At 39.7% G+C, this 27,954-nt stretch overlaps 1 protein-coding gene across 2 annotated transcripts in view; it reads left to right on the top strand.

Moving 5' to 3' along the window:
* PTPRO (protein tyrosine phosphatase receptor type O) overlaps positions 1-27,954 on the top strand; it is a 248,354-nt gene that overhangs the window by 163,978 nt on the left and 56,422 nt on the right. For both annotated transcript variants that reach the window (XM_058743573.1, XM_058743572.1), the window contains exons 8-12: positions 2,105-2,225; positions 2,574-2,767; positions 4,175-4,286; positions 8,064-8,215; positions 9,436-9,556. In XM_058743573.1, coding sequence (XP_058599556.1) covers positions 2,105-2,225; positions 2,574-2,767; positions 4,175-4,286; positions 8,064-8,215; positions 9,436-9,556 — 700 coding nt within the window. The remainder of the gene's footprint in view (positions 1-2,104; positions 2,226-2,573; positions 2,768-4,174; positions 4,287-8,063; positions 8,216-9,435; positions 9,557-27,954) is intronic.

The following is a 27,954-nucleotide window of genomic DNA, read 5'->3' as shown; positions in this document are numbered from 1 at the left end:
ACATTGATAATGCAACACCTATATGGTTCAATATAATATTGTTTATTTATATATGTGTGTAGGAGGGTCTGGAAGATTGCCACCCAAAATGCTGGAAGTGGGGGGGAGGAGGATAGAAAAATTGCCAGTTTACTTCATTTGCTCTTCTGTTGGGTGAATAATTTTCGCAATGCGCATTATTAGTTTTATCATTTAAAAATGTATTTTAAAGAAATAAGCCAATGTTGCTTAGTTGTGCACAGCATACACATTCTTATTCATAGTTTGTCTCTTCAGGAAATGCCCCATCAGATGAGAATATCTAGTTGGCTAACTTTACCTCGATGGCTTCCAGCAGAATTCACATTCTAAACCATGGGCAAGGACACTTGGGTGGCTCAGTCAGTTGAGCGCCCAACTCTTGATGTTTGCTCAGGTGGTGATCTCCGTGGTCATGAACTCGTGATCTGGCAGTCACGAGGTGGAGCCCTGAGCCACACTCAGTGCGGAGCCTGAGTGGCATCCTCTGTCTTCCTCTGTCTCTGCCCTCCCCGACTCATGCTCTCTCTTTCTGTCTCTGTCTCTCTCAAAATAAATAAATAGACTTGTAAAAATAATAAAATTTTGTAAAAAGTAAAACATGGGCAAAAAATTCTGGTATGAGTGAGTAGGAAAGAAGGGGTGGAAATGCTATTTTATGAATTCAACTTCATTTTATTTTGTTTAAGTTACTGGAAAAGAAATTATGGTATGCTGCTCCCCCTACTTACATTTAGAGCAAGTTGTCCCAACTCAAGTTATACAATTCCTATTGTGTAGAATCAGTTTCTGGTGTTAGAAAGGCTTAAAATTCATATCCATCAATTCTGTATTTATTCTTAAAATCATAATGAAGCTTAAAAAAAAACCTTATAGCATAGGTAAGCTGTCAACATTATTGTTCTTCTTTGATTTCTTTCTGCTCCTTTCCACGGTAATTTTACAATGTTATACACCCTAGAGGCCAAAAATTGATGAGGAGTGAATTATCTTTATTGAATCTCTAGTTTCAATAGAAACCTGTGAGGTATATAAGCATCCTCACCTGTGAGGTATCTAATAATATTATCTATAGTTTATCAGTCATGAAGCCACGCTAAAAATTATAAATAAATTCCCATGCTGATAAGAGGTAGAATCAGGATTTGATTTCAGGCAGTCTGAATAGAGAACCTGTGTTCTCTCTACTAAGCAAGGCTGTCTTCAATATCAGAGGCATTAAAAGTCACATTTCTTGACCTGTAAACTGAACCATTAATCCTAGTGCATGCCAACATTTAACTTTAATAAGTACATTTTTTTTAAAATGTACATTTCATTCATCTGTCGGTTCTGTTTTTCTCTATATTGTATTTGTTACCTAACCAAAAGTTAAAAAAAAAAAAAAAAGAACAGTAAAGAAGGGCTCATCTATATGAGAAATATTTTCTACAACATTATTTTAAGGGGTCACAATAGCCTTCAGAAGCATTTCCTACTGTATCTTGATGCTTAGTCCCAGACTTGCCTGTAACAGCCATTGGAAGTCACAACACTAGGCTTCTAGTCCCAACACTGCATCTGAATATGTGACCTTGGCCATTTCCTGGTTTTACTGTTCTGATCTATTAAATGAGAGATTTGGAGCAGATAATCTCTGAGGTCATTTCCTTCTCTATAATTAGATATTATATGCTTCTTAGTGACGAGAGACCAAAGACATTCCTGCACTGATCTTTGTATGTTTTTAGCTGACACTACAATTTAGGATGTCAGACTACCCTTATGGTATTGCTGATTTGATTATGGTTAGAGGCTGATGTGTCTCTAGTGTACATGGTTAAAATTGACATTGATGGTATAAAGCAGTTCACGGGGCTTATTAAATCCAGCCGTAGAATTTGAATGTTCTGGGTTCCCTTCAGTGTTCACATAAACTATAAATCATGCTAATTTTGAAATCTGACCTTCCCCAGAACGAGCAAAGGCTTCTGGATTTCAAAGGCGTCTGCGGCTCCACAAAGAGTCCCTGAATATGGTATCAGCCTCTGTGTCACATTCTGAAAGCCCACCTCTAAATAAATCATGTTGGGTGTTTGGTTTAAAGGTGAACTCAAGCAAATCTATTATTGAAAATCTGGTTCCCGGTGCCCAGTACCAGGTCGTGATGTACCTAAGAAAAGGCCCTTTGATCGGCCCACCTTCAGATCCTGTGACATTTGCTATTGGTAAGTTGCCAGCCTCAAGAATTACTTTATCAGAGTACTGTTGGTGGGGAGGGGGACGCAGTGTCCATGCCCAAGTCATTAGCATCATATATGGGGGGTCCATACTCATTCACCCAATATTCTACATCCAGAGTCATAAATGACTACAGTTGTATAAACTGGGGTCTAAAGTTAGCAACTATTACTCAGAAAAATAACATCGGAGGCAAGTATGATTTATTCAATGACCATATCAGAAGGGCAAAAACTCTAGTTTTAAGAAGTTTGAAGCCATTTCTAAGACATTCGAAAAGATATTAAACCTTTCTTCTTGGCTCTCTTTTCTCATCCTTCCCTGCTTCTTCTTAGTTCCAACAGGAATAAAGGATCTAATGCTCTATCCCTTGGGTCCTACGGCAGTGGTTCTGAGCTGGAGCAGACCTTACTTAGGAGTGTTCAGAAAATATGTAGTTGAAATGTTTTATTTCAACCCTGCAACAATGACATCAGAGTGGACAACATACTATGAAATAGCAGCGACTGTCTCCTTAACTGCATCAGTGGTAATGGTTCCTTAAGTAGCCGTCACACTTCCTGTGTAAAGAAATTTGCCTTTATGTACCAAGTGTATCAGAAAAAGTTACCTGTAAATACACATGGGTGGTTTGCTACCTTCAAGATTTTTTTAGTTGTTTTTGAGTGTAAGACTGTTTTTTCCGAGGGAGAGATTGAGAGAGAGAGATTGAGAGAAAGAGAGAGAAATAATTATGTGAAGCATGCTTTCACCCCTAATTGGGCATATCCACGTTTTAATAGAGCTAAGAGCTTATGGTCTGTCTCTGTCCCTAGGAGGAAAACACAAAAAGTTACCGTTAGTCATTCAATAATTAGTTGACACTGTTTTAACACTAGTGATGAGTATTCTTAACATCTCCACATCACTTAAATACCTATGATGTCAGGCTATTAGAGGATGCTTTTCTTTCTTTAAAAAAAATTTTTTTTTAATGTTTATTTATTTTTGAAGGACAGAGAGAGAGAGTATGAGCGGGGGAGGGGCAGACAGAGAGGGAGACAGAGAATCTGAAAGAGGCTCCAGGCTCTGAGCTGTCAACCTAGAGCCCAATGTGGGGCTCGAACCCACAGACTGTGAGATTATGACCTGAGCTGAAGTCGGACACTTAACCAACTGAGGTTGGTTGCAACCAGGTGCAACTAGAGGATGCTTTTCAAGAGAGCAGGGAAAGATTGCACTTTCTGAGGCTGGAATAATTTCTAAGGCACAGGTCACACATGAAGTGCATGTGTGCCCTCTACCCGGTTGATGTCTCTGGTATTTGCCACCCAACAAGGATGCATGATTATGGTCCAAACTGGGAGAACACAAAGTCGTGAGAGGCCAGTTTTTGTAGAAATAGGGGAATGTGTATGTACAGTCGCTTACAAATAAGTACTATTTCACATGCGTAATACAACTTAGGAAACTGCAAAACGAGACCAATATTAGTAACATTCGACTCAATACCGATGAATCACTTTTTTATTTTTTTATTTTTTTTTTCAACGTTTTTTATTTATTTTTGGGACAGAGAGAGACAGAGCATGAACGGGGGAGGGGCAGAGAGAGAGGGAGACACAGAATCGGAAACAGGCTCCAGGCTCCGAGCCATCAGCCCAGAGCCTGACGCGGGGCTCGAACTCACGGACCGCGAGATCGTGACCTGGCTGAAGTCGGACGCTTAACCGACTGCGCCACCCAGGCGCCCCTGAATCACTTTTTTAAAAGTTCTGCTTGTAGATCATTCTATTTACATGCAGATATACATACATGTATATACATACAATACAAAAAGGTATGGGAAGGAAAATAAAAAATACTTATTAATAATGTTCATGACCTAATAAAAGTAACTCTATTCCAAAAATAGGATTTTTTCTCCCTTGCTCTTTTGTCTCCTTGCTCTTTTTAGAGGATAGCCAATCTGTTGCCAGCATGGTACTACAACTTTCGAGTTACCATGGTAACATGGGGAGACCCAGAACTGAGCTGTTGCGACAGCTCCACCATAAGCTTCATAACAGGTGAGTGGTGTTATGGGAACGGCTTCCACGGGGAGAGAACGCCATTTTGAGGAGTTTCTGAAGAGATACATCTCCAGAAAGTGCTAGGCACTCACCCAGCACTGACTGAAGCTCAGTCTCATGGAAGCTAGTATCCTTGATTCTGAAAGTTCATTATTTGTTTAAATGATAGTCTTTGAAAATCAAAATACATTTTCATCCTGAGTCATTGTCCTTTATTTATGTGCCCCTGTTTGGAATCGATTAGAATAGAGATGTAGCAGACAGAACTTTGGGCTTCAACTGATTTTACCCACTCAATGATTTTGTTTGCTAGAGTGCCTCCATTTCCTTATTAATTCAAGTTGTAAAGTTACAGGCTGATGGCAGCATTGTCCACAGCAGGAGTTAAAACAGGCTTTGGAGACTGATGGACCTAGGTTTGAATCACGGATCGGCCATCTACCCTGTGTAACCTGTGCATGTTAACTTTTGTAAGCCTCGGGTTTTTTTTTTTTTTAAAAGCACTGAAATAGTTGTTAGCTCATTTTCATATAGCAGAGATAGATAACAGAGGTGGTCAGAGATGGCAATGGAAGGGGGATTTCATCAAAGAAACACTGACTATTTCAGAATCCTATTTGAACTATGATTTTTCAGGAACTTTTGGTTGGACTACAAGGCTATAATTAGTGTTATACTGAGAGAAGATGTGAGAAAAATATGTTTAGGTGAAGAAAAATGTTACCAAAATATTTTCTTCACTGGACATCTAGTTTTACTCTGTCAGACTTTATCAATGAAAGAAAATGCAAAGAAATCAATCGCGTGGGAGCACCTGGCTGGCCCAGTTGGTAGAGCATGCAACTCTTGATCTCTGGGTTGTGAGTTCGAGCCCCATGTTGAGTATAGAGATTACTTAAAAATAAAATCTTAAAAAAAAAAGAAGAAGTTAATCATGTGAATTCTTACACTATCAACATACATAGTATATCCCTTTCCTTTACTAGACAGTATCTGGAGCTCCCTGTGTTCCAGATATTAATAGTAACACTAGAGTAGACAAGTGAAAGACTACCAAAATATCAAAAAGGTAGAAAATACCAATTATGTGATAAGTAGTGTGTGAGCTTCTTGACTATATTAATAATTGCATACTTAATTTTAGTTACATTTTACCATATAAATAATTCATGCAGCTTAACTTTATTGACATTGCCTTTCTGAGAATACTCTTTCCCCCTCAGACAGAGACGTCTGAAAGGAGCCCAGACTTTGCATCTGAAGACGTGATTGAGCAGACCTGGCCCTCCAGAATTCTAGCTGTCAGACTTTGAGCAAATTGTCCTAATGATCCTCGACTTCTTTTTTCTCATTGGCAGAATTCAAAATGTGACCTAACAACCGGCTAATAGAGCAAGACCAAGTGTTTTAGAACTCTCTGTAATAAAGCAGAAAACCACCTTGCCAGGCTCTCTATGGTGTCTCTGAAGGGGGACACTGGAAACGAACGATTAACAGGATTTGGAGTTCTGGACTCAAGTGGCTTAGGTGTGCCTTTCAGAGCTGGGAACTGACTGGGACCTGGCAAAAGTTATGGGCCTGGCAAGTCTGAATAGTTCTATGGTTAAGTGAGCTGCTTGGCTAGGTGAGCAGTCTGTTGTCTCCAACAAATTGATCTTTGTGAACTCCTTATCTTTTCCTGGGACAATCTCCTATTTTAGTGTATGTGCTGCCGAAGCGAGCCCTCCTGGGACTATCTCCTAAGTCATGCTGACACTGTCCCTTCACGGTGTCACCTAAGCATATGAATATAGATGGTCTCAACTCTCCCATCTGTCAAATAGGCATAATAATATTTCACAGGTAGTGTGAGAAGTAAATTATATAATGTAAATCATTATTAAAATATATATGGGCACTGACTTATTTTTAGACTTATTTTTAAAACCAATTGAAATATTTGCCTTATCTCGTTTTGCTTTTCTTCCCTCGTCTCAAGTTTAAAGCAAACAAGGATATCACACTTCTCTTTCCTGTGCTTTTAGTTGTGATCCAAAACGCCAAATCGTGTGATATAAAAGGATACAGGAATAAAATATTTGAATAAGGTGTGATTTATTAGGATCTCTGGACTACTGTCTTTGTTAGGCAACTTTGTCTGCAAGTCAAATGCATAGTAATTATGCCAGTGTACCAAATTATGTTTAATAAACAAATAGTGACATCTTGTGGCCTTTCAGCAATATGCTGAATTTTAAGGCAACAACATGGCGTATAAAAATCTAAAGATCTCTAGTTAATACTTATGTGCGGGGATTTGTGTTAATACTTATACAATTTTAAATACGTTTCCGGGTTTGCAATTTTAAAAGTGTTTCTTGTCCTCACTAGAATTAGAACATGAGAAAATATCCTTTGGCAAAATATAAGTATAGATACATATGTATAACGAAGTACATAGAAATATAATGGAGGAAAGAAGCCACAGGTATTATTCTCTTTATTAGACTATTCTGAAATACGATTTGGGTTTGTGTTAACTTGCTTGCTACAGAAATGTATTTTACGCTCTATATTACAAGTCTCTTCCGTAAAAATTGTTCTAGAAAGCATAGTTATGAATGTTTGTTACAAGTACTCGTAGCGTATCGAGGAAACTAAATCTTCATGGTTTATAGAAATTCTCCTCCAGATATTTCCTTTGGTCTTGTGCTGTCTCTCAGAATGGAACACTTGCTTGTCCAAACCAGCATGTACAGGGAACTGAACTTCAACTGTGTGTGCGTGTTTCCTAAAATCTTCAGAATTATCAATTAAGTTTAAAAAATAATTAAAATATACATTCAGAGCTCATATATTATAAAGCTGGTAATGAACTCTCTTCCCCATTAAAAAATTTGAATTTAAATGTGTCAGAATATAAAATAAATGAAGAAACTCAGTGTTAGAAGTTAGTTTCGTGGTGTGATAAAAGAGCCCTTCTTTCCTTCCTTGCTTCTTGCTTCAGTAACATTTATTAAGAGCCTACTTTTTGCAAGGTGCTGGTTAGACATGATCAATGGTATTGCTTTGTGATTTTATATAAACAATATTTATTTCCTGCCCCTCTAATCATTGATCTTACTGCCCTTTATTTCTATAAACATCTTTGCTATGCCACAATAAAAAATATACTTTTATAGGACCCCAAGTTTTCCAGTACTGCTTGGAAAATCAATTCGATAATACCTTATACTATTAATTCATTGATGCAACAAGTGGATGCAAAGAAGTGAACATTTTAGGAATCTTCTAACTATGAAATCAATATAAAAGACCTGATATCCTCAGGTACAGATGGGTCTGGCTGCCTTGTGTCTGGGCCATACAAGGTGGGGACCCAGGAAATCAGTGCCCAGCTTTTACCACCAACCTTTGTTATGTTACTGAGAGGTCCTGGGGATCCCAGGATCACATCCTATGGTGTGAATTTTTTAAAGTTTATTTATTTTGAGAGAGAGAGAAAGCATGTGAGTGAGCGGTGGAGGGGCAGAGAGAGAGTGAGAATCCCAAGCAGGCTCAACGATGTCAGTGAGGAGCCCAATGCAGGGCTCAAACCCACGAACTATGAGATCATGACCTGAACCAAGATCAAGAGTCCGATGCTTAACCAACTGAGGCACCAGGTACCCCTTTATGGTGTGAATTTTAATTCTCTAAATTAACTCTACATGGGATTGCATGCTCTGTTGGTAAGTACTCTAATTATTATTGGTCTCTTATTAAACTAAAATGTGCCTCTTACCTTCCTTGTAGCCCCAGTTGCTCCAGAAATCACATCTGTGGAGTATTTCAACAGTCTGTTATATATCAGTTGGACATATGGGGACGACACAACTGACCTCTCCCATTCTAGAATGTTACACTGGATGGTTGTTGCAGAAGGAAAGAAGAAAATTAAAAAGAGCGTATGTTTTTTTGAATCCCAGTATCGGGCATCTGAACGTTTATTTACATAAACTCTTGAAAACCATTGAGCAAACATTTATTGAAACATTAAACAAATGGTTTATGCCAGTTGGCACTGTTTTGGGCTCCGGAGAAGGGACAGTAAAAAAAATTAAATTCCTCCTTTCAGAGAGTTTACCTTTTAATCTTTAATAGTGATCTCCAATAGTTAAAACTACTCATCATTTACATTTAAAGTTATGATTTGCGGTTTTTATTCAGGATGTCAAACATTTTCAAGAAAACCACAGTTAATGTGTTTTTCTCCATATATCACCAATATATTTCCATATATATGGAGATATTTTCTCCATATATCACCAATGCCTAAATATTTGGGTACATTGAAAATACTGATTTCTTTTCTCCTGCTTTATTAATTACACTTTTGACATGGCATTAGTTAGGGTACAGACTAAACTACTGTAAAAAAAAAAAAGCATAGCTCGAAGAAAATAAAAGCTTGTTTCTCTCGTGCTAGCATAGAACTGTCAGAGCACCTCTGCTGTAAAGGATCAATCATCCAGGGGTCCAGATTCTTTCTGTCTTGTTGTTTCTTCTAGAACTGTGTAGTCTTCATTTGCATAGCTGAACCTTATCATCATTACATCCATATTCTAGCATGCAGGGAGAGGAAAGGAGAAGATATGGAGGCCCAGCACTTACAGAGTGTAGACAGGATTATAAGCTGCCCATGTGACTTCAACTTATGATCCATTGGTCAGAAGTAGATCACATGGTTCCCTCTAGCTATAGAGGAAACTAGGAAATGTAGTCTTTAGTTAAGAAACCAGGTGGCTATAGATATGACTAGGTGTCTTCTGAGCTTCTCAGCTAGGGCTGAGTTATATACATATCAGCAGACACCTAACAGTTGCCTTTTCTAAAATTTGCTGTGAATAAGAAGAAAAGTATCAGAGTAGTACCTATTCTAAATAGAGGATTAATTGCAAAAATGTTCTGATATTTATTGTGCACGTGTAGAGCTACCTTGCATTTGGTTCAGTTGAGGAATTCATATCATTTTCAAAGGAAATAAAGTATTCGTAGGGTTGTAATCAACTATAGAAAGCAGCATAGAGTAGACAGAATGCCTACCTTAGCCCTGTAGTTGTTTGGAGTGGTGTTCTAGTTCAAGTTCATTAGAAATTTAAACCTTCAATCTTGATGGGTCTTTCAGGTAACACGCAATGTCATGACTGCGATTCTCAGTCTGCCTCCAGGAGATATCTACAACCTCTCAGTAACCGCTTGCACTGAAAGAGGAAGTAATACCTCCATGCTCCGCCTTGTCAAGCTAGGTAAGAAAAATATACACGGGGGTGTTTGTGAAAATAGTCATGCCCAGACAACTAGCGTCTGCATCTCTTGATTTGTCATGGTCTTTTCAATTCGATGAAATAACAGAAAAATGTTCACTCTCTTTCATAAGTGCCACATAAACATGTATGTTCAACTTAAATGTTTATGTATTTTTGAGAGACAGAGAATGAGCAGGAGAGGGGCAGAGAGAGAGAGGAGGGCAGAAGATCCAAAGCAGGCTCTGTGTTTATAGCAGAGATCCTGACGCATGGCTCTAACTCATGAACTGTGAGATTATGACCTGATACTTAACCGACTGAGCCACCCAGGCGCCCTCGTTCAACTTAATATAGGTTTCTGTGAATGGAATTTTTGCTATTCTGGGAGTCAGGAGTATTCCCCATCCTTAGTGAGATTAGAGAAATGAAGAAATCTTAGGAATTTAGAAAAGGAAAAGCCTTAGAGATTATCTAGTGCAGTGCTTTCAACCCCTATCAGACACCATTCCTTTCTCATGTAAGTATTATGTGATGCCCTTTTTAATATCTCAGATTGAGACTTATAGATAAAATAACCCACATACTGATTTTCAAAGTTGATATAATGTCCTAATTGTAGTGTAAAACCAAGGTAAAAAAATATATAACAAAATCATATGGATTCCCTGTGTATTTGTTCAGATGCAGTGCTTCTGTAAGTCATAATGGAATTGTCTAATGACTGCACATAATTAAAATGAAAAAGTTGAAGTTTACAAGCAGTAAAGGAATCAGTAGTTCTTCCATGCACGTATAAAAGGAAATAAAGGAGTGAATAAATAACTGAGCAAGCATAAGTACAAGTGGACCCTTGAATAAAAGTTAGAATTAGGATAAGTAGTAAGAGATTACGTGTATTTGCATGTGATGAGAGAAAGAGGAAAATAACCTTAATTAAAGTAAAGAGAACATGCCAAGAAAAATAATAGGCTGTGGATGGGGGGAAATGAGGAAAGTATAATATTCTTGCAAATGAGCTGGAAATGATGGTGTAGTGTAGTGTCAAAATAATTATTTATATTATGAAATACAACTAGGAAGTGACACTATTTAACACAAAACACATCTTTTACATTCAACAGTTTTCCACATAGTGAGGTATACATTTAGTTTCTGATACATAAAGGGGCCTCAGGGATAATAGTCTATAATCAGCAGCAGGCAAGAGAATGGATTGGCAAAAAGTTGTGGGGTAGTGTCAGTGTAAGAGGGGCCACCTAGAAATGGATGCACTTCAATGTGTGATTTTCACAGCAGAGATCTCCTTTTTATATTTTGAAAATTAACAGTATAGAGAATGGCAATATTGAAAATAATAATATTTTCAAAACACTTAATGCAACTTACTGACATCCTGTTTCAGATGTCTGCTAATTTATAGTCTGTATCTAAGTCTGTTCCAAGAGTGTCAAATTGTCACTCTCACCACATATGTTTATAGGTGTAGCTGTAGGTAAAGACTGATCCAGGGCGTTTTATTAGCAGCTTAAACAAACACCCAGAGTATCATTGCTGGTAGGGATGTAGCTTTAGAAAACTCGTAGCAAATCCCAAACAAAACAAAACAAAACAAAACAAAACAAAACAAAACACAGTCTTTCCTTAGTTTCCCCAGTAGTTGCTTTTCTCTATAATTCAGTGCATAGAACACTCAGTCTTAAATCTTTTTGTCTTCTATTGGCCATGGAAAAAATTAAATCCTCACACTGACACCCTTTAAAATTAGGGTTGTCCGGGTCGCGCAGTTGGTTAAGTATCCGACTTCAGCTCGGGTCATGATCGCATGGTTTGAACCCCACATCGGGCTCTGTGCTGACAGCTGGGAGCCTGGAGCCTGCTTCGGATTCTGTGACTCCCTCTCTCTCTGCCCCTCTCCCACTCACCCTCTGTCTGTCTGTCTGTCTGTCTCTCTCTCAAAAATAAATAAACATTAACAAATTTTTAAATAAATAAAATTAAATAGGTAGCTGGAGATACATAACATATTAAATAGAAACTATTGACAGAAAAAGTAAATTATTGAGTAATTTGGAAATAACACCTTAATTCCATTTAGGTGTTTTTCTTAATGACAACTTTCTTCTAAATTATTTTACTCAACTTCCGGAAAATCTTTTCTAACATTATTATGTGATAAAGTACTTGCAATTACATTTATAGTGGATTTATTCTGGTATGACATTACAAACATATGTGGGATGTGGGACTTGGGACAGTTTTTCTGTTTGGAGCTTTCTTGATCATTGCAGAACATCTAGCATTTCTGCTTCCTGCCTACAGAAGCCCAGTTAACAACCTTCCTGGTGGCTATTAAAAACATTCCTACAAATTTACAAACCCCCTCCCATTGAGAACCACGAGTTCAGTTTCATTCACTGCAGGCAATCTGCTCTTCTTCCCCAACGGTCTGTACTTAAACTCTAGGAATATGGAGATCACCAGCTTCCAACATTGTGTGATCTTTCTATTAAAAAAAAAAATGCCTGCCTATCACTTGCAACTGCTATCTCTGATTTTGTCCTTCGTGGATATAAAAATATGTTCAAAACTCGTTTCCAGGTAACTGGAATTGCTTAAAGATTATGCTCACATTCCCCATGCCTTTCTTTTCCCCAGCTTTATGATTACAGGAGGCTGTAAGTGTTTCTTGGGTCCTAGCTGCTTTCTCTAACTCATTTGGTTGTTCAGAGGTGGGTCTTACCAAAGCAGCAATTAGGGAGCCTATTGAGAGCCTCACTGTTGCCATAATGTGACATTATGGTTGATATATGATCAGGAGTATGAGTTAAAGTCCTGAGCTGGTACAGTTATACTCATGCTACACAGGCGTATGAGTAAAACTCATGATAGTTCCCAGCCCAAATTTATCATGAGGTTTTGAGGTTCCATATTTTCCTGTTAGCAGGCAGGACTACTTAAACCAGTGTAGAAAGGTCCTTTAAACTTTTCAAGAAGGGAAGGCCAGTTTCCATAAAAATTATTTCTTAAAATCAATAAGGTTTTCCTTTTTATGATCTAAATATCAGACAAAATACCGCTTCTACATCATTGCTCTCTGAAAACAAGACAATCTGTATATAATGTGCCTGAACTCGGCCTTTTTCCCCCTGAAAACTAAATAATTTCACTTGTCATCCATTTGTCTAGAAGTCTATTTTCTATTCCACTCATCACATTATTGTTTTTTGGTTCTTTCAATTTTCCATAACACATATGGCCTTGCCTACTGTAGGTGCTCAATAGATATTTATTGAACCGAACTGCAACCACAGACCTCAAAGTTGAATACATTCTACCAAATTTTATCTTTCAAAGAAGTAAAATAACATTTTGCTTTAGTAATAGCTGATTGCAGTTATCTTTTATTTCATAGAACTTTCATTCTAGTCATTTTATGTTCCTTTATAGCATTCATTCGGTGTCCATAGAAGTCATATGAATTCTACTTTACAGAAACCTGCAACTCTGGCACACAGATTTTTAAGGCTAGTGTGAATCAGAATGATGTTGTTAAAGCTAGGACCAAAACTGGTTTGGCTAACCCTGAGGTCGGTTTCTTTGTGATAAAAGCCTCTTTGCAATGGCTCTACTTGGTATCATGGAAGGCAGGATCTACATCTATGGGAAGAAACCAGGCTATGATTGAGTCCAGTATAATATAAAGTAATCCAGGATGGTATGTGCAAGGGTAGAGAGCCTCAAAGCAATTGCAAAAGATTCTCAAATATTATGTCACCGATCAGCATCCACAAGAAGACATCTACCAACAGTGGTACTGTTTGCAGGGCATTGAGCCCATCATCCTATTAAGAATTGTAAGTTGTCAGCAGTTTCACGGTACCATGGGGATATGTGATGACAGTTCCCTTTGGCAGTCAATACAAATGTGAATCAAATCTGCACTAAGAAATGTCATTTTACAAGAACTTACTGGTCTACATGCAACTGTGGCTTCAACCAGCAACCAGTCATAACTTCTGGTCTTGGTGAATCCACTTGAAACTCTGGGCCAACTTCAAGAGAATTGGGTAAGTTTACACCAGATAAGCAACCATTCAAGAAAGAAAGAAAGAGGGGCGCCTGGGTGGCGCAGTCGGTTAAGCGTCCGACTTCAGCCAGGTCACGATCTCGCGGTCCGTGAGTTCGAGCCCCGCGTCGGGCTCTGGGCTGATGGCTCGGAGCCTGGAGCCTGTTTCCGATTCTGCGTCTCCCTCTCTCTCTGCCCCGCCCCCGTTCATGCTCTGTCTCTGTCTGTCCCAAAAATAAATAAAAAACATTAAAAAAAAAATTAAAAAAAAAAAAAAAAAAAGAAAGAAAGAAAGAAAGGGAAAGAAATAGGGATGAGAAGGGTTGGGCCTATCACAAAATAGCTCTATGGTAGTAGAATATCCATTCATGAATTCATTCAACGAATACATACTGAGAACCTTCTAAGAATTGCCCAGATGCCAGAATACTTGTAATAATGAACTCGAAGGGTTCAGTTTCTGTTCACAAGGAGCTTAGGATCTGCCGAAGGGGGAGATGGTAAGAAGTGCTGTGTACCACATTAAAACAGGGTAGTGTGGGACAGTGTATAAGCAGCAAACCTTTCTCTGAGGAAGCAATGATGAGAGATATGAATCACAAGAAAGGATCTGCCATGAAAAGTTTGGGAAAGAGCATGCAAAGCAGAAGGAATAGGCAGAGACCAAATTATACAGGATTTTTAAGAACATGGAGTTGAGATTTTATTTTGAGTGTAATAAGAGAGAATTTAAAGAATTAAAAATAAACAATCTGACATATTTAAAATAATCCCTCTGGTTGCTCAAGGGAGGAAGGATTGTGGGGTTACCAGTGAAGATAGGGAGACCGATTAAGGCACCATGTGCCCTAACTTTAAAAATAGCATTCCCGGGGGCACCTGGGTGGCGCAGTCGGTTAAGCGTCCGACTTCAGCCAGGTCACAATCTCGCGGTCCGTGAGTTCGAGCCCCGCGTCAGGCTCTGGGCTGATGGCTCAGAGCCTGGAGCCTGTTTCCCATTCTGTGTCTCCCTCTCTCTCTGCCCCTCCCCCGTTCATGCTCTGTCTCTCTCTGTCCCAAAAATAAATAAAAAAACGTTGAAAAAAAATAAAAAAAAAATAGCATTCCCGTTTTGGTTTTCTTCTTCAATATTACTTTGGCTATTCGGGGTCTTTTGTGGTTCCATACAAATTTTAGGATTGCTTGTTCTAGTTTCAAGAAGAATGCTGGTGAAATTTTTTTTTTTTTTGTAAGTTCACATATTGGTAGTTTATTTTTTTTATTTTTTTTTTATTTTTTAATATATGAAATTTACTGTCAAATTGGTTTCCATACAACACCTAGTGCTCATCCCAAAAGGTGCCCTCCTCAGTACCCATCACCCACCCTGCCCTCCCTCCCACCCCCCATCAACCCTCAGTTTGTTCTCAGTTTTTAACAGTCTCTTATGCTTTGGCTCTCTCCCACTCTAACCTCTTTTTTTTTTTTTCCTTCCCCTCCCCCATGGGTTTCTGTTACGTTTCTCAGGATCCACATAAGAGTGAAACCATATGGTATCTGTCTTTCTCTGTATGGCTTATTTCACTTAGAATCACACTCTCCAAGTCCATCCACGTTGCTACAAAAGGCCATATTTCATTCTTTCTCATTGCCACGTAGTATTCCATTGTGTATATAAACCACAATTTCTTTATCCATTCATCAGTTGATGGACATTTAGGCTCTTTCCATAATTTGGCTATTGTTGAGAGTGCTGCTATAAACATTGGGGTACAAGTGCCCCTATGCATCAGTACTCCTGTATCCCTTGGGTAAATTCCTAGCAGTGCTATTGCTGGGTCATAGGGTAGGTCTATTTTTAATTTTCTGAGGAACCTCCACACTGCTTTCCAGAGCGGCTGCACCAATTTGCATTCCCACCAACAGTGCAAGAGGGTTCCTGTTTCTCCACATCCTCTCCAGCATCTATAGTCTCCTGATTTCTTCATTTTGGCCACTCTGACTGGCGTGAGGTGGTATCTGAGTGTGGTTTTGATTTGTATTTCCCTGATAAGGAGCGACGTTGAACATCCTTTCATGTGCCTGTTGGCCATCCGGATGTCTTCTTTAGAGAAGTGTCTATTCATGTTTTCTGCCCATTTCTTCACTGGGTTATTTGTTTTTCGGGTGTGGAGTTTGATGAGCTCTTTATAGATTTTGGATACTAGCCCTTTGTCCGATGTGTCATTTGCAAATATCTTTTCCCATTCCGTTGGTTGCCTTTTAGTTTTGTTGGTTGTTTCCTTTGCTGTGCAGAAGCTTTATATCTTCATAAGGTCCCAGTAATTCACTTTTGCTTTTAATTCCCTTGTCTTTGGGGATGTGCCAAGTAAGAGATTGCTACGGCAGAGGTCAGAGAGATCTTTTCCTGCTTTCTCCTCTAAGGTTTTGATGGTTTCCTGTCTCACATTCAGGTCCTTTATCCATTTTGAGTTTATTTTTGTGAATGGTGTGAGAAAGTGGTCTAGTTTCAACCTTCTGCATGTTGCTGTCCAGTTCTCCCAGCACCATTTGTTAAAGAGACTGTCTTTTTTCCATTGGATGTTCTTTCCTGCTTTGTCAAAGATGAGTTGGCCATACGTTTGTGGGTCTAGTTCTGGGGTTTCTATTCTATTCCATTGGTCTATGTGTCTGTTTTTATGCCAATACCATGCTGTCTTGATGATTACAGCTTTGTAGTAGAGGCTAAAGTCTGGGATTGTGATGCATCCTGCTTTGGTCTTCTTCTTCAAAATTACTTTGGCTATTCGGGGCCTTTTGTGGTTCCATATGAATTTTAGCATTGCTTGTTCTAGTTTCGAGAGGAATGCTGGTGCAATTTTGATTGGGATTGCATTGAATGTGTAGATAGCTTTGGGTAGTATTGACATTTTGACAATATTTATTCTTCTAATCCATGAGCAGGGAATGTCTTTCCATTTCTTTATATCTTCTTCAATTACCTGCATAAGCTTTCTATAGTTTTCAGCATACAGATCTTTTACATCTTTGGTTAGATTTATTCCTAGGTATTTTATGCTTCTTGGTGCAATTGTGAATGGGACCAGTTTCTTTATTTGTCTTTCTGTTGCTTCATTGTTAGTGTATAAGAATGCAACGGATTTCTGTACATTGATTTTGTATCCTGCAACTTTGCTGAATTCATGTATCAGTTCTAGCAGACTTTTGGTGGAGTCTTATCAGATTTTCCATGTATAATATCATGTCATCTGCAAAAAGCGAAAGCTTGACTTCATCTTTGCCAATTTTGATGCCTTTGATTTCCTTTTGTTGTCTGATTGCTGATGCTAGAACTTCCAGCACTATATTAAACAACAGCGGTGAGAGTGGGCATCCCTGTCATGTTCCTGATCTCAGGGAAAAAGCTCTCAGTTTTTCCCCGTTGAGGATGATGTTAGCTGTGGGCTTTTCATAAATGGCTTTTATGATCTTTAAGTATGTTCCTTCTATCCCGACTTTCTCCAGGGTTTTTATTAAGAAAGGGTGCTGGATTTTGTCAAAGGTCTTTTCTGCATCAATTGACAGGATCATATGGTTCTCTTTTTTTTTGTTAATGTGATGTATCACGTTGATCGATTTGCAAATGTTGAACCAGCCCTGCATCCCAGGAATGAATCCCACTTGATCATGGTGAATAATTCTTTTTATATGCTGTTGAATTCGATTTGCTAGTATCTTATTGAGAATTTTTGCATCCATATTCATCAGAGATATTGGCCTGTAGTTCTCTTTTTTTACTGGGTCTCTGTCTGGTTTAGGAATCAAAGTAATACTGGCTTCATAGAATGAGTCTGGAAGTTTTCCTTCCCTTTCTATTTCTTGGAATAGCTTGAGAAGGATAGGTATTATCTCTGCTTTAAACGTCTGGTAGAACTCCCCTGGGAAGCCATCTGGTCCTGGACTCTTATTTGTTTGGGAGATTTTTGATAACCAATTCAATTTCTTCGCTGGTTATGGGTCTGTTCAAGCTTTCTATTTCCTCCTGATTGAGTTTTGGAAGAGTGTGGGTGTTTAGGAATTTGTCCATTTCTTCCAGGTTGTCCAGTTTGTTGGCATATAATTTTTCATAGTATTCCCTGATAATTGTTTGTATCTCTGAGGGATTGGTTGTAATAATTCCATTTTCATTCATGATTTTATCTATTTGGGTCGTCTCCCTTTTCTTTTTGAGAAGCCTGACTAGAGGTTTGTCAATTTTGTTTATTTTTTCAAAAAACCAACTCTTGGTTTCGTTGATCTGCTCTACAGTTTTTTTAGATTCTATATTGTTTATTTCTGTTCTGATCTTTATTATTTCTCTTCTTCTGCTGGGTTTAGGCTGCCCTTGCTGTTCTGCTTCTATTTCCTTTAGGTGTGCTGTTAGATTTTGTTTTTGGGATTTTTCTTGTTTCTGGAGATAGGCCTGGATTGCAATGTATTTTCCTCTCAGGACTGCCTTCGCTGCATCCCAAAGCGTTTGGATTGTTGTATTTTCATTTTCGTTTGTTTCCATATATTTTTTAATTTCTTCTCTAATTGCCTGGTTGACCCACTCATTCGTTAGTAGGGTGTTCTTTAACCTCCATGCTTTTGGAGGTTTTCCAGACTTTTTCCTGTGGTTGATTTCAAGCTTCATAGCATTGTGGTCTGAAAGTATGCATGGTATAATTTCAATTCTTGTAAACTTATGAAGGGCTGTTTTGTGACCCAGTATATGATCTATCTTGGAGAATGCTCCATGTGCACTCGAAAAGAAAGTATATTCTCTTGCTTTGGGATGCAGAGTTCTAAATATATCTGTCAAGTCCATCTGATCCAGTGTATCATTCAGGGCCCTTGTTTCTTTATTGACTGTGTGTCTAGATGATCTATCCATTTCTGTAAGTGGGGTGTTAAAGTCCCCTGCAATGACCACATTCTTATCAATAAGGTTGCTTATGTTTATGAGTAATTGTTTTATATATCTGGGGGCTCCAGTATTTGGCGCATAGACATTTATAATTGTTAGCTCTTCCTGATGGATAGACCCTGTAATTATTATATAATGCCCTTCTTCATCTCTTGTTACAGCCTTTAATTTAAAGTCTAGTTTGTCTGATATAAGTATGGCTACTCCAGCTTTCTTTTGGCTTCCAGTAGCATGATAAATAGTTCTCCATCCCCTCACTCTCAATCTAAAGGTGTCCTCAGATCTCAAATGAGTCTCTTGTAGACAGCAAATAGATGGGTCTTGTTTTTTTATCCATTCTGATACCCTATGTCTTTTGGTTGGCGCATTTAATCCATTTACATTCAGTGTTATTATAGAAAGATATGGGTTTAGAGTCATTGTGATGTCTGTATGTTTTATGCTTGTAGTGATGTCTCTGGCACTTTGTCTCACAGGATCCCCCTTAGGATCTCTTGTAGGGCTGGTTTCGTGGTGACAAATTCCTTCAGTTTTTGTTTGTTTGGGAAGACCTTTATCTCTCCTTCTATTCTAAATGACAGACTTGCTGGATAAAGGATGCTCGGCTGCATATTTTTTCTGTTTAGCACACTGAAGATATCGTGCCAAGCCTTTCTGGGCTGCCAAGTTTCAAAGGAGAGATCAGTCACGAGTCTTATAGGTCTCCCTTTATATGTGAGGGCACGTTTACCCCTTGCTGCTTTCAGAATTTTCTCTTTATCCTTGTATTTTGCCAGTTTCACTATGATATGTCGTGCAGAAGATCGATTCAAGTTACGTCTGAAGGGAGTTCTCTGTGCCTCTTGGATTTCAATGCCTTTTTCCTTCCCCAGTTCAGGGAAGTTCTCAGCTATAATTTCTTCAAGTACCCCTTCAGCACCTTTCCCTCTCTCTTCCTCCTCTGGGATACCAATTATGCGTATATTATTTCTTTTTAGTGTATCACTTAGTTCTCTAATTTTCCCCTCATACTCCTGGATTTTTTTATCTCTCTTTCTTTCAGCTTCCTCTTTCTCCATAACTTTATCTTCTAGTTCACCTATTCTCTCCTCTGCCTCTTCAATCCGAGCCGTCGTGGTTTCCATTTTGTTTTGCATTTCGTTTAAAGCGTTTTTCAGCTCCTCGTGACTGTTCCTTAGTCCCTTGATCTCTGTGGCAAGAGATTCTCTGCTGTCCTGTATACTGTTTTCAAGCCCAACGATTAATTTTATGACTATTATTCTAAATTCACTTTCTGTTATATTATTTAAATCCTTTTTGATCAGTTCATTAGCTGTTGTTATTTCCTGGAGATTCTTCTGAGGGGAATTCTTCCGTTTGGTCATTTTGGATAGTCCCTGGAGTGGTGAGGACCCGCAGGGCCCTTCCCCCGTGCTGTGGTGTATAACTGGAGTTGGTGGGCCCCCAGCCCACCGCTGGGGCCACAGTCAGACTGGTGTGTGCCTTCTCTTCCCCTCTCTAGGGGAGGGATTCACTGTGGGGTGGCGTGGCCCATCTGGGCTACTTGCACACTGCCAGGCTTGTGGTGCTAGGGATCTGGTGTATTAGCTGGGGTGGGTAGGCAAGGTGCACAGGGGCAGGAGGGGCAGGCTTAGCTCGCTTCTCCTTAGGTGATCCACTTCAGTAGGGGCCCTGTGGCAGCGGGAGGGAGTCAGATCCGCTGCCGGAGGTTTGGCTCCGCAGAAGCACGGAGTTGGGTGTTTGCACGGAGCGAGCAAGTTCCCTGGCAGGAACTGGTTCTCTTTGGGATTCTGGCTGGGGGATGGGCGGGGGAGATGGCGCTGGCGAGCGCCTTTGTTCCCCGCCAAGCTGAGCTCTGCCGTCCGGGGGCTCAGCAGCTCTCCCTCCCTTTGTCCTCCAGCCTTCCCGCTTTCTGAGCAGAGCTGTTAACTTATGACCTCCCAGACGCTAAGTCGCGCTTGCTGTCGGAACACAGTCCGTCCGGCCCCTCCGCTTTTGCCAGCCAGACTTGGGGACTCCGCTTGGCCGGCGAGCCGCCCCTCCGCCCCGGCTCCCTCCCGCCAGTCCGTGGAGCGCGCACCGCCTCGCCGCCCTTCCTACCCTCTTCTGTGGGCCTCTCGTCTGCGCTTGGCTCCGGAGACTCCGTTCTGCTAATCCTCTAGCGGTTGTCTGGGTTCTTTAGGCAGGTGTAGGTGGAATCTAAGTGATCAGCAGGACGCGCGGTGAGCCCAGCGTCCTCCTACGCCGCCATCTTCCGGAACCTCCTGTCTGCACGGCAGAGACTCAGGAAGATGGAGTAACTCCAGAATGCTGGTGAAATTTTGATTGGGATTGCATTGAATGTGTAGATAGCTTTGGGTAGTATTGACATTTTGACAATATTTATTCTTCCAATCCATGAGCAGGGAATGTCTTTCCATTTCTTTATATCTTCTTCAATTACCTTCATAAGCTTTCTATAGTTTTCAGCATACAGATCTTTTACATCTTTGGTTAGATTTATTCCTAGGTATTTTATGCTTCTTGGTGCAATTGAGAATGGGACCAGTTTCTTTATTTGCCTTTCTGTTGCTTCATTATTAGTGTATAAGAATGCAACTGATTTCTGTACATTAATTTTGTATCCTGCAACCTTGTTGAATTCATGTATCAGTTCTAGCAGACTTTTGGTGGAGTCTGTCGGGTTTCCCATATATAATATCATGTCATCTGCAAAAAGTGAAAGCTTGACTTCATCTTTGCCAATTTGGATGCCTTTGATTTCCTTTTGTTGTCTGATTGCTGATGCTAGAACTTCCAACACTATGTTAAGCAACAGCGGTGAGACTGGATAAAGAATTTGTGGTTTATATATGCAATGGAATACTATTTGGCAATGAGAAAGAATGAAAAATGGCCTTTTGTAGCAACGTGGATGGAACTGGAGAGTGTTATGCTAAGTGAAATAAGTCATACAGAGAAAGACAGATACCATATGTTTTCACTCTTATGTGGATCCTGAGAAACTTAACAGAAGACCATGGGCAAGGGGAAGGGGGAACAAAAAGTTACAGAGAGGGAAAGATGCAAACCATAAGACATTCTTAAAAACTGAGAATAAACTGAGGGTTGATGGTGGGTGGGATGGAGGGCAAAGTGGGTGATGGGCATTGAGGAGGGCACCTATTGGGATGAGCACTGGGTGTTGTATGAAAACCAATTTGACAATAAATTTCATATTAAAAAATAGCATTCTAATTTGGGGCGCCTGGGTGGCTCAGTCGGTTAAGTGTCTGACTTCGACTCAGGTCATGATCTCACTATTCGTGAGTTCGAGCCCCATATGAGGCTCTGTGCTGACAGCTCAGAGCCTGGAGCCTGCTTTGGATTCTGTATCTCCCTCTTTCTCTGCCCCTCACTCACTCATGCTCTGTCTATCTCTCAAAAATAAATAAATGTGAAAAAAAAATTTTTAAAATAACATTCTAATTCAGTAAGTTCCATTGGAAATGAGGGCAACTTTTAGTTAAGTGGGAATAATGGAGATGAAGAAAAATGGACAGAATTCAGGAGTTATTTTGGAGGTTGTGTCCATAGAACTTGCTTGTGGGGTGAAAATAGGAAATAAGAGAAAGGGAAATTAAAATTAACTCCTAGGCTTTACTCTTAAGCAACTAGGCTGGATGGTGGTACAATTCACTGAGACTGACAAAACTAGAAAAACGAGAAAAGGAGTAACTTTGGGATAGGGTGAGAATCAAAGATTCTTCTCTGGACTAAAAAAAACCAAAACCAAACTGAGAGGTCATCCAAATACAGTTGTCAAATAAAATGATTCTTGTTATGTGTCTGGAGATCAGCAGCGAATTCTGGGCTAGAAATATAAATTTTGGAGTGTCTAGATGAGATCACTAACTAGTAAGCAGAAATAGAGAAGAACCACTTCCAGCACTTGGACACTGAGCAGAGAGACTGGGAAGGTATAGCCAACAAGGTCAGAGAAAACCAAAGACAGAATGTATACACCATCACTGTCAAACTTCTGCAGTATCCTGACCACAGCTGTGTTCAGACAGGTTCAAGATAAGCAATCAGGTAACTTCAGTGCCAGGAGAGGTTTGGAGGTAATTGAATGAAACGTCCTCATCTGAGCAAGCTGCAACCTAGAGAAATTTGACTTCACACATTGTTGAGTCTGAGTCAAGAAACAGTGATTTGGCACTTTTTGTCCATCTGCTGTTTATGTTTTCCTGGATTTGGAGTGTATTTTTTTTCTATAAACTTCTTTTTTCAGTGAAAACTCCTAATAGAGAAGGAAGGAATTTCACACCCACTGTGTGGTTTTCTCTCTTCCTCTTTTGGAGTTTGGGTATTAATAACATTGGCTTGATTTTCTTAATCTCAGTCATGAAAAACTTTATATAGATTAGAAATCTTTAAACATAGTTTGGCTATGGATAAGAAAGAATCAATATATTTTCAGGTGTTAGGAATTTGGGGCATATTACAATCTCTCTGTCATAAAATTTCAGTGATTACAAATAATTATTTCTATTTTGATGAAATGTAATTTCTTACTTAAGAAAAACCCAGCTATTATACAGTACTGCCCTTCATGATCTCATGCTCAGTTGAGAACATTTGTTTATTCTTATGTTGAAATCATTGAGTTTACAGTTTGGGAAATGGTTGCTTGGATATATGCAGCCCTTATTTTTGGTAAGAAGTGAGTGAAATGCTGTGAGTCAGAGCATACTGAAGTCTAATGTAGCTCTCTCTATCCTCCCGTGCCCTTTTCTTGGATCATGTCCTGGTAAGTGACTACCTTGTTATCCCTCTCACCCCCCACCAAAAAGAAATGAGCTTAATAAGATCTAAATGTGAATAAATTGTGTCAATGTAGCACAGAGAAAAGGAAAGATGGATGGATGAATGAATGTATGGAAGGGAAGAGGAAAGTGAAATAAGAAAGAAAATATGCATATCCATTCTATCTCTCATCTATCTATCTATCTATCTATCTATATATCTATCTATCCATCTGTCCATCCATCTGTCCACCCATCTATATTGACTGCCAGTCAGAAAAAAAAACTAATAAATTAATTAAGCTACTATGCTTTAAAAAGTAATTTATTCTAGAGGCACCTGGGTGGCTCAGTCAGTTAGGCATCTGACTTTGGCTCAGATCACGATCTCATGGTTGACGAGTTCGAGCCCCGCATCGGGCTCTGTGCTGACATCTCTGAGCCTGGAGCCTGCTTCGGAGTCTGTGTCTCTCTCTCTCCCTCTGCGCTTCCCCCGCTCATTCTCTGTCTCTGTTTCAAAGATACACATTTAAAAAAATAATTTATTCTATCAATCAACACATATCTATTTAGCATTTACTATGTGTTACATACTAATCTAGGTGCTCAGAATACAGAAATGAACAAGACTGACAAAAATTTCTACCCTCATTCTACTGGAGAAAAAGAGACAATAAATACAAATATAAGGACGTCAGATGCTGTGGAGGAAAATGAGGCAGAGAAAGAAGCATAATGAGGAGCAGAGTGCAATTTTTGTAGGCGGTGGCATAAGTTAAGCTTCACTGTGAAGGTGATATTTCAGTCAAAACCTGAAGGAGGTAAAGGAGTGAGCCAAACAGATAACTGGGAGATTTTGTAGGCATAGGCAACTGCAGGTGCAAAGCTCCAGAAGCAGTGGTATACCTGGAAGTTAAAGAAAAGATCGGGAAGGTAGTGTGGCTGAAGTGGAAGGAACGAGCGAGAGAGAGAGAGAGAGAGCAGTAGAAAAGAGGATAGAGAAGTAACAAAGGAGCAGATCATGTGGAGTCGTTGAAAAGACATTTCACACCAAGTGAGATGATATTCCAGTAGATGGTTCAAGCTAAGGAGTCATATGACCTGACAAGTTTCACAAGATCACTTTGGTAAGAATAGTGTTCAGGGATCAAGGTAAAACAGGAAACCAGGTAGATAAGATGACCTTACATGCCAGTTACCACACATAATACCAGTTTACACTGCTATAGATCAGTTAAAGACTAGTCATCCTCTTTTGCAATTCTTTTCTTCCCTAAAAGTATTCCACTTTGGACATATTTGATAAATCACACAGTCACCTTAGAGTTAGGAGACTACTGCGTCTACCCAAATACGAGATTATACTTGCCTGTGACAGGGTGGTTGCCGTGAAGGTGATGAGCCATGAGCAGATTCAAAATTGATCTTGAAGATGCCAAGATCTTGGGCCTGAGCAGTTGGAAGGACAGAGGTGCTATTTATTGAGTTGGGGAAGATCATGGGAGAGGCAGATTTGGGTGAAAGATCAGAAGCTCAGATTTGGATGCATCCACATTTGAAGGTACCTGTTAAATATTAAGGAACAGATACTGAGTAGGCAATTAGATAAAGGAGCTTGGATTCTGGGAGATTTAAGGATTGGGGGTATAAGTTTGAGGGTAGTCAGGAAACAGACTTGATGAAGTTATCAGGGGGTGAATGAAGAAGAAAGCATGCTATCCAAGGACTGAGCCCTGGCACTCCAATGTTAAGAAATGGAAACCAGCAAAAGAGTCGGAGAAGGAGTGGCCGGTAAAGGAAAAAGGAGCACAGAAAAGTGTGATGTCCAAAGAACCAAGCAAAGAAAGTGCTTGATTGATCAGCTTACACCTGCTGGTAAGTCAAGTAAGATGTGGAGTGAGAATTGGCAACCCAGGAGTTATTGGTGATTCAGAAAGGAGGCATTTGGGTGGAATAGTGAGGGAAAATTATGCTATTAAAAGTAATTCAAGAGAGGGCGCCTGGGTGGCTCAGTCGGTTAAGCTTCCACCCAAGTCATGATCTCACGGTTCATGAGTTCAAGCCCCACATTGGGCTCTGCACTGACAGTGGGGAGCCTGCTTGGGATTCTCTCTCTCCACTCTCTCTCCCCATGCCCTGCTCTCCTTCTCTCTCTCTCTCAAAATAAATAAACTTTTTTTTTTTTTAAAGTAATTCAAGAGAGAATAAAAGAAAAAAGGAAGACAGCTGGAATAACAAAACTTTTGAGAAGTATGATTATAAAGAGGAGAGAAAATGAGCAGGAGCTGAGGATAAAAGAAGCCAAGAGTTTTTATTTGTTTGGTTGGATTTGTTTTGTCTTTCTTTCTATTTTTTTAAGTGGGTGGAAACAGCTTTTCAACGGCTAATCAAAACGATTCAACAGAAAAGGGAAAAATGATGGTGCAGGATAGTTTAGAAGGTGACGCTCATTAAAATGATGTTCCTTGCTTGGGCCAGAGGAGACAGGACCCTGGGGTGCCAGTAGAGGGGGTGGCCTTAGACGGAGTGAATCTGTAGTAAGGAAGAGTGACAGAGCATAAGGCCGCCAATAGAGTAGGCCAGTCGGGTGAGAGTGATGATGGAAGCTTGTGGGAGATTTCTCCTACTGACTTCTTACAAGCGTGTTCTTCAGGTTTTCAGAGGACCATGATTGCCCTGCTACCCTTCTTGTATGGCCCTACATGGCCAGCAGCCTTCATCTATGGTCCTACACGGCCAGCAGCCTCATGCCAGCATTAGCTTCTGGGTTGGAATGCCAGGCATGTCATGTTCCGTGGCTCCGTTCCTAGTCCTAAGACTAACTGATGCCTCATCTCAATCTCTCTCTCTCCCATTTCTCACTGTGGTCTCCTGAGTTTCACTGCCATTTCCAGCTGCCCACAGCCAAGCCACACAAAAAGGACATCCTTTTAAGGAAGTCCTTAAAAGCACTTCCCCTGCACCCCATGACGTGGACTGATAGGGCAGCAACTATGATGTAGTGATCTCAACGTATAAGCAACTGCCCATTGTGGAAAAGTTGCCCTTTGGGGAAAAAGGAACTTTTCAGAAAGCCCTATCATCCTCAGTTATATGGAAATAGATGGCAAACACCCACATTTTCAGGGAGGAATCCAGGTGTAGAAGGACCCTTAACTAGGTGTGCAGAGGTCTGGATCCCAGTTCTTTTTTTTTTTTTTTTTTTTTTTTTTAACATTTATTTATTTTTGAGAGAGAGAGACAGAGCATGCTCAGGGGAGGGGCAGAAAGAGACACAGACAGAATCTGAAGCAGGGTCTAGGTTCTGAGCTGTCAGCACAGAGCCCGATGCAGGGCTCAAACCCATGAACCATGAGATCAGGCCTGAGCCAAAGTCTGACGCTCAACCGACTGAGCCATCCAGGCACCCCTGGATCCTAGTTCTTGTTCTCACAGACAAGTTGTGTTACCATAGAAAAGTAGGTTAAGCCCTCTGGATTTCAGTTGCCTCATCTACAAAGTGAGGGTCTGGACTAAATAATCTTTAATATTCCTTCCAGTTTTAAAGTTCATACCTGAGTTCAGAATAAAGGCAACAAGGCTAATGATACAATGAGGGTAGTGATCCTTTTCTAAGAATTTGGTGAAAATAACTCCTAACTAAATAAAAATGCTAAGTAAAAAAAAAAAAATCATATTCTTGGAACCAAAAAAAAAGAGGAAGTTAGATATGCTGTTTTGAAACTAAGTAAAGTTAAATGAAAGCTTTCTTTGAAAAATTCTGCTAATCGTTAGAAGTTAGTCGAGCTGGGAAAACCATAGAAACACCCAATGACTCACAGAAGGGGATGTTACACTTGCTATCATTAAGCCATAAAGAATTTATTTAAAATGTAATGGAAATCATGGGTATTTCTAATTCCTGAGAAAATTGTGTGTTTTCGATATGGAAATGGCCTAATTATAATGTAATATTTGCCTGAATTTTAAAATTCAATGTTGTTTTTAACTTTGCTCATTATTTATTAAAAGAATCTCCCTGGGGCGCCTGGGTGGCTCAGTGGCTTAAGTGCCTGACTTCAGCTCAGGTCATGATCTCGTGGTTCGTGAGTTCGAGCCCCACCTCGGGCTCTGTGCTGACAGCTCAGAGCCAGGAGCCTGCTTCGGATTCTGTGTCTCCATCTCTCTCTGCCCCCACCCCCCACCCCAGCTCGTACTCTTTCTTTCTCAAAAATAAATAAACACTAAAAAAAAATTTTAAAAGAACGTCCCTAAATTGACAAGAGAATAGGCTTAGTAAACTTCAGCTCTAACACAAGTTTCTGTTGTTTAATATAAATTTTCATCTTCTTAATTTCATTGCATATCAGTCTGAACTCATTATGAATAATTTCTCTACCACTTTGCTTTTTCTTTCGAATATTTCTTTCTGTTGCGGATGTTGTTTTTGACCACATTGGACATACTTTATGTGGCTGACACTGTTTAAGTCCCAGGTGTTTTCTTTGACCAAGTTGAATATAAGTTACACGGCTTACACTGCCGAAGGAGGAACTGCCTGCCTTGAGGGAAATAAAAATAGATGTAAAAGACATACAATAATATAGATGTTGAACCGTTCTTTGTTACCTGAAGAGGATACCAGCAAATTGCTGTCACT

This window comes from Neofelis nebulosa, chromosome 8 (genome assembly GCF_028018385.1).
Source record: "Neofelis nebulosa isolate mNeoNeb1 chromosome 8, mNeoNeb1.pri, whole genome shotgun sequence".
NCBI lineage: Eukaryota > Metazoa > Chordata > Mammalia > Carnivora > Felidae > Neofelis > Neofelis nebulosa.
The sequence above is the reverse complement of the archived record's forward strand: the minus strand, read 5'-3'. Positions and strand labels throughout refer to the sequence as shown.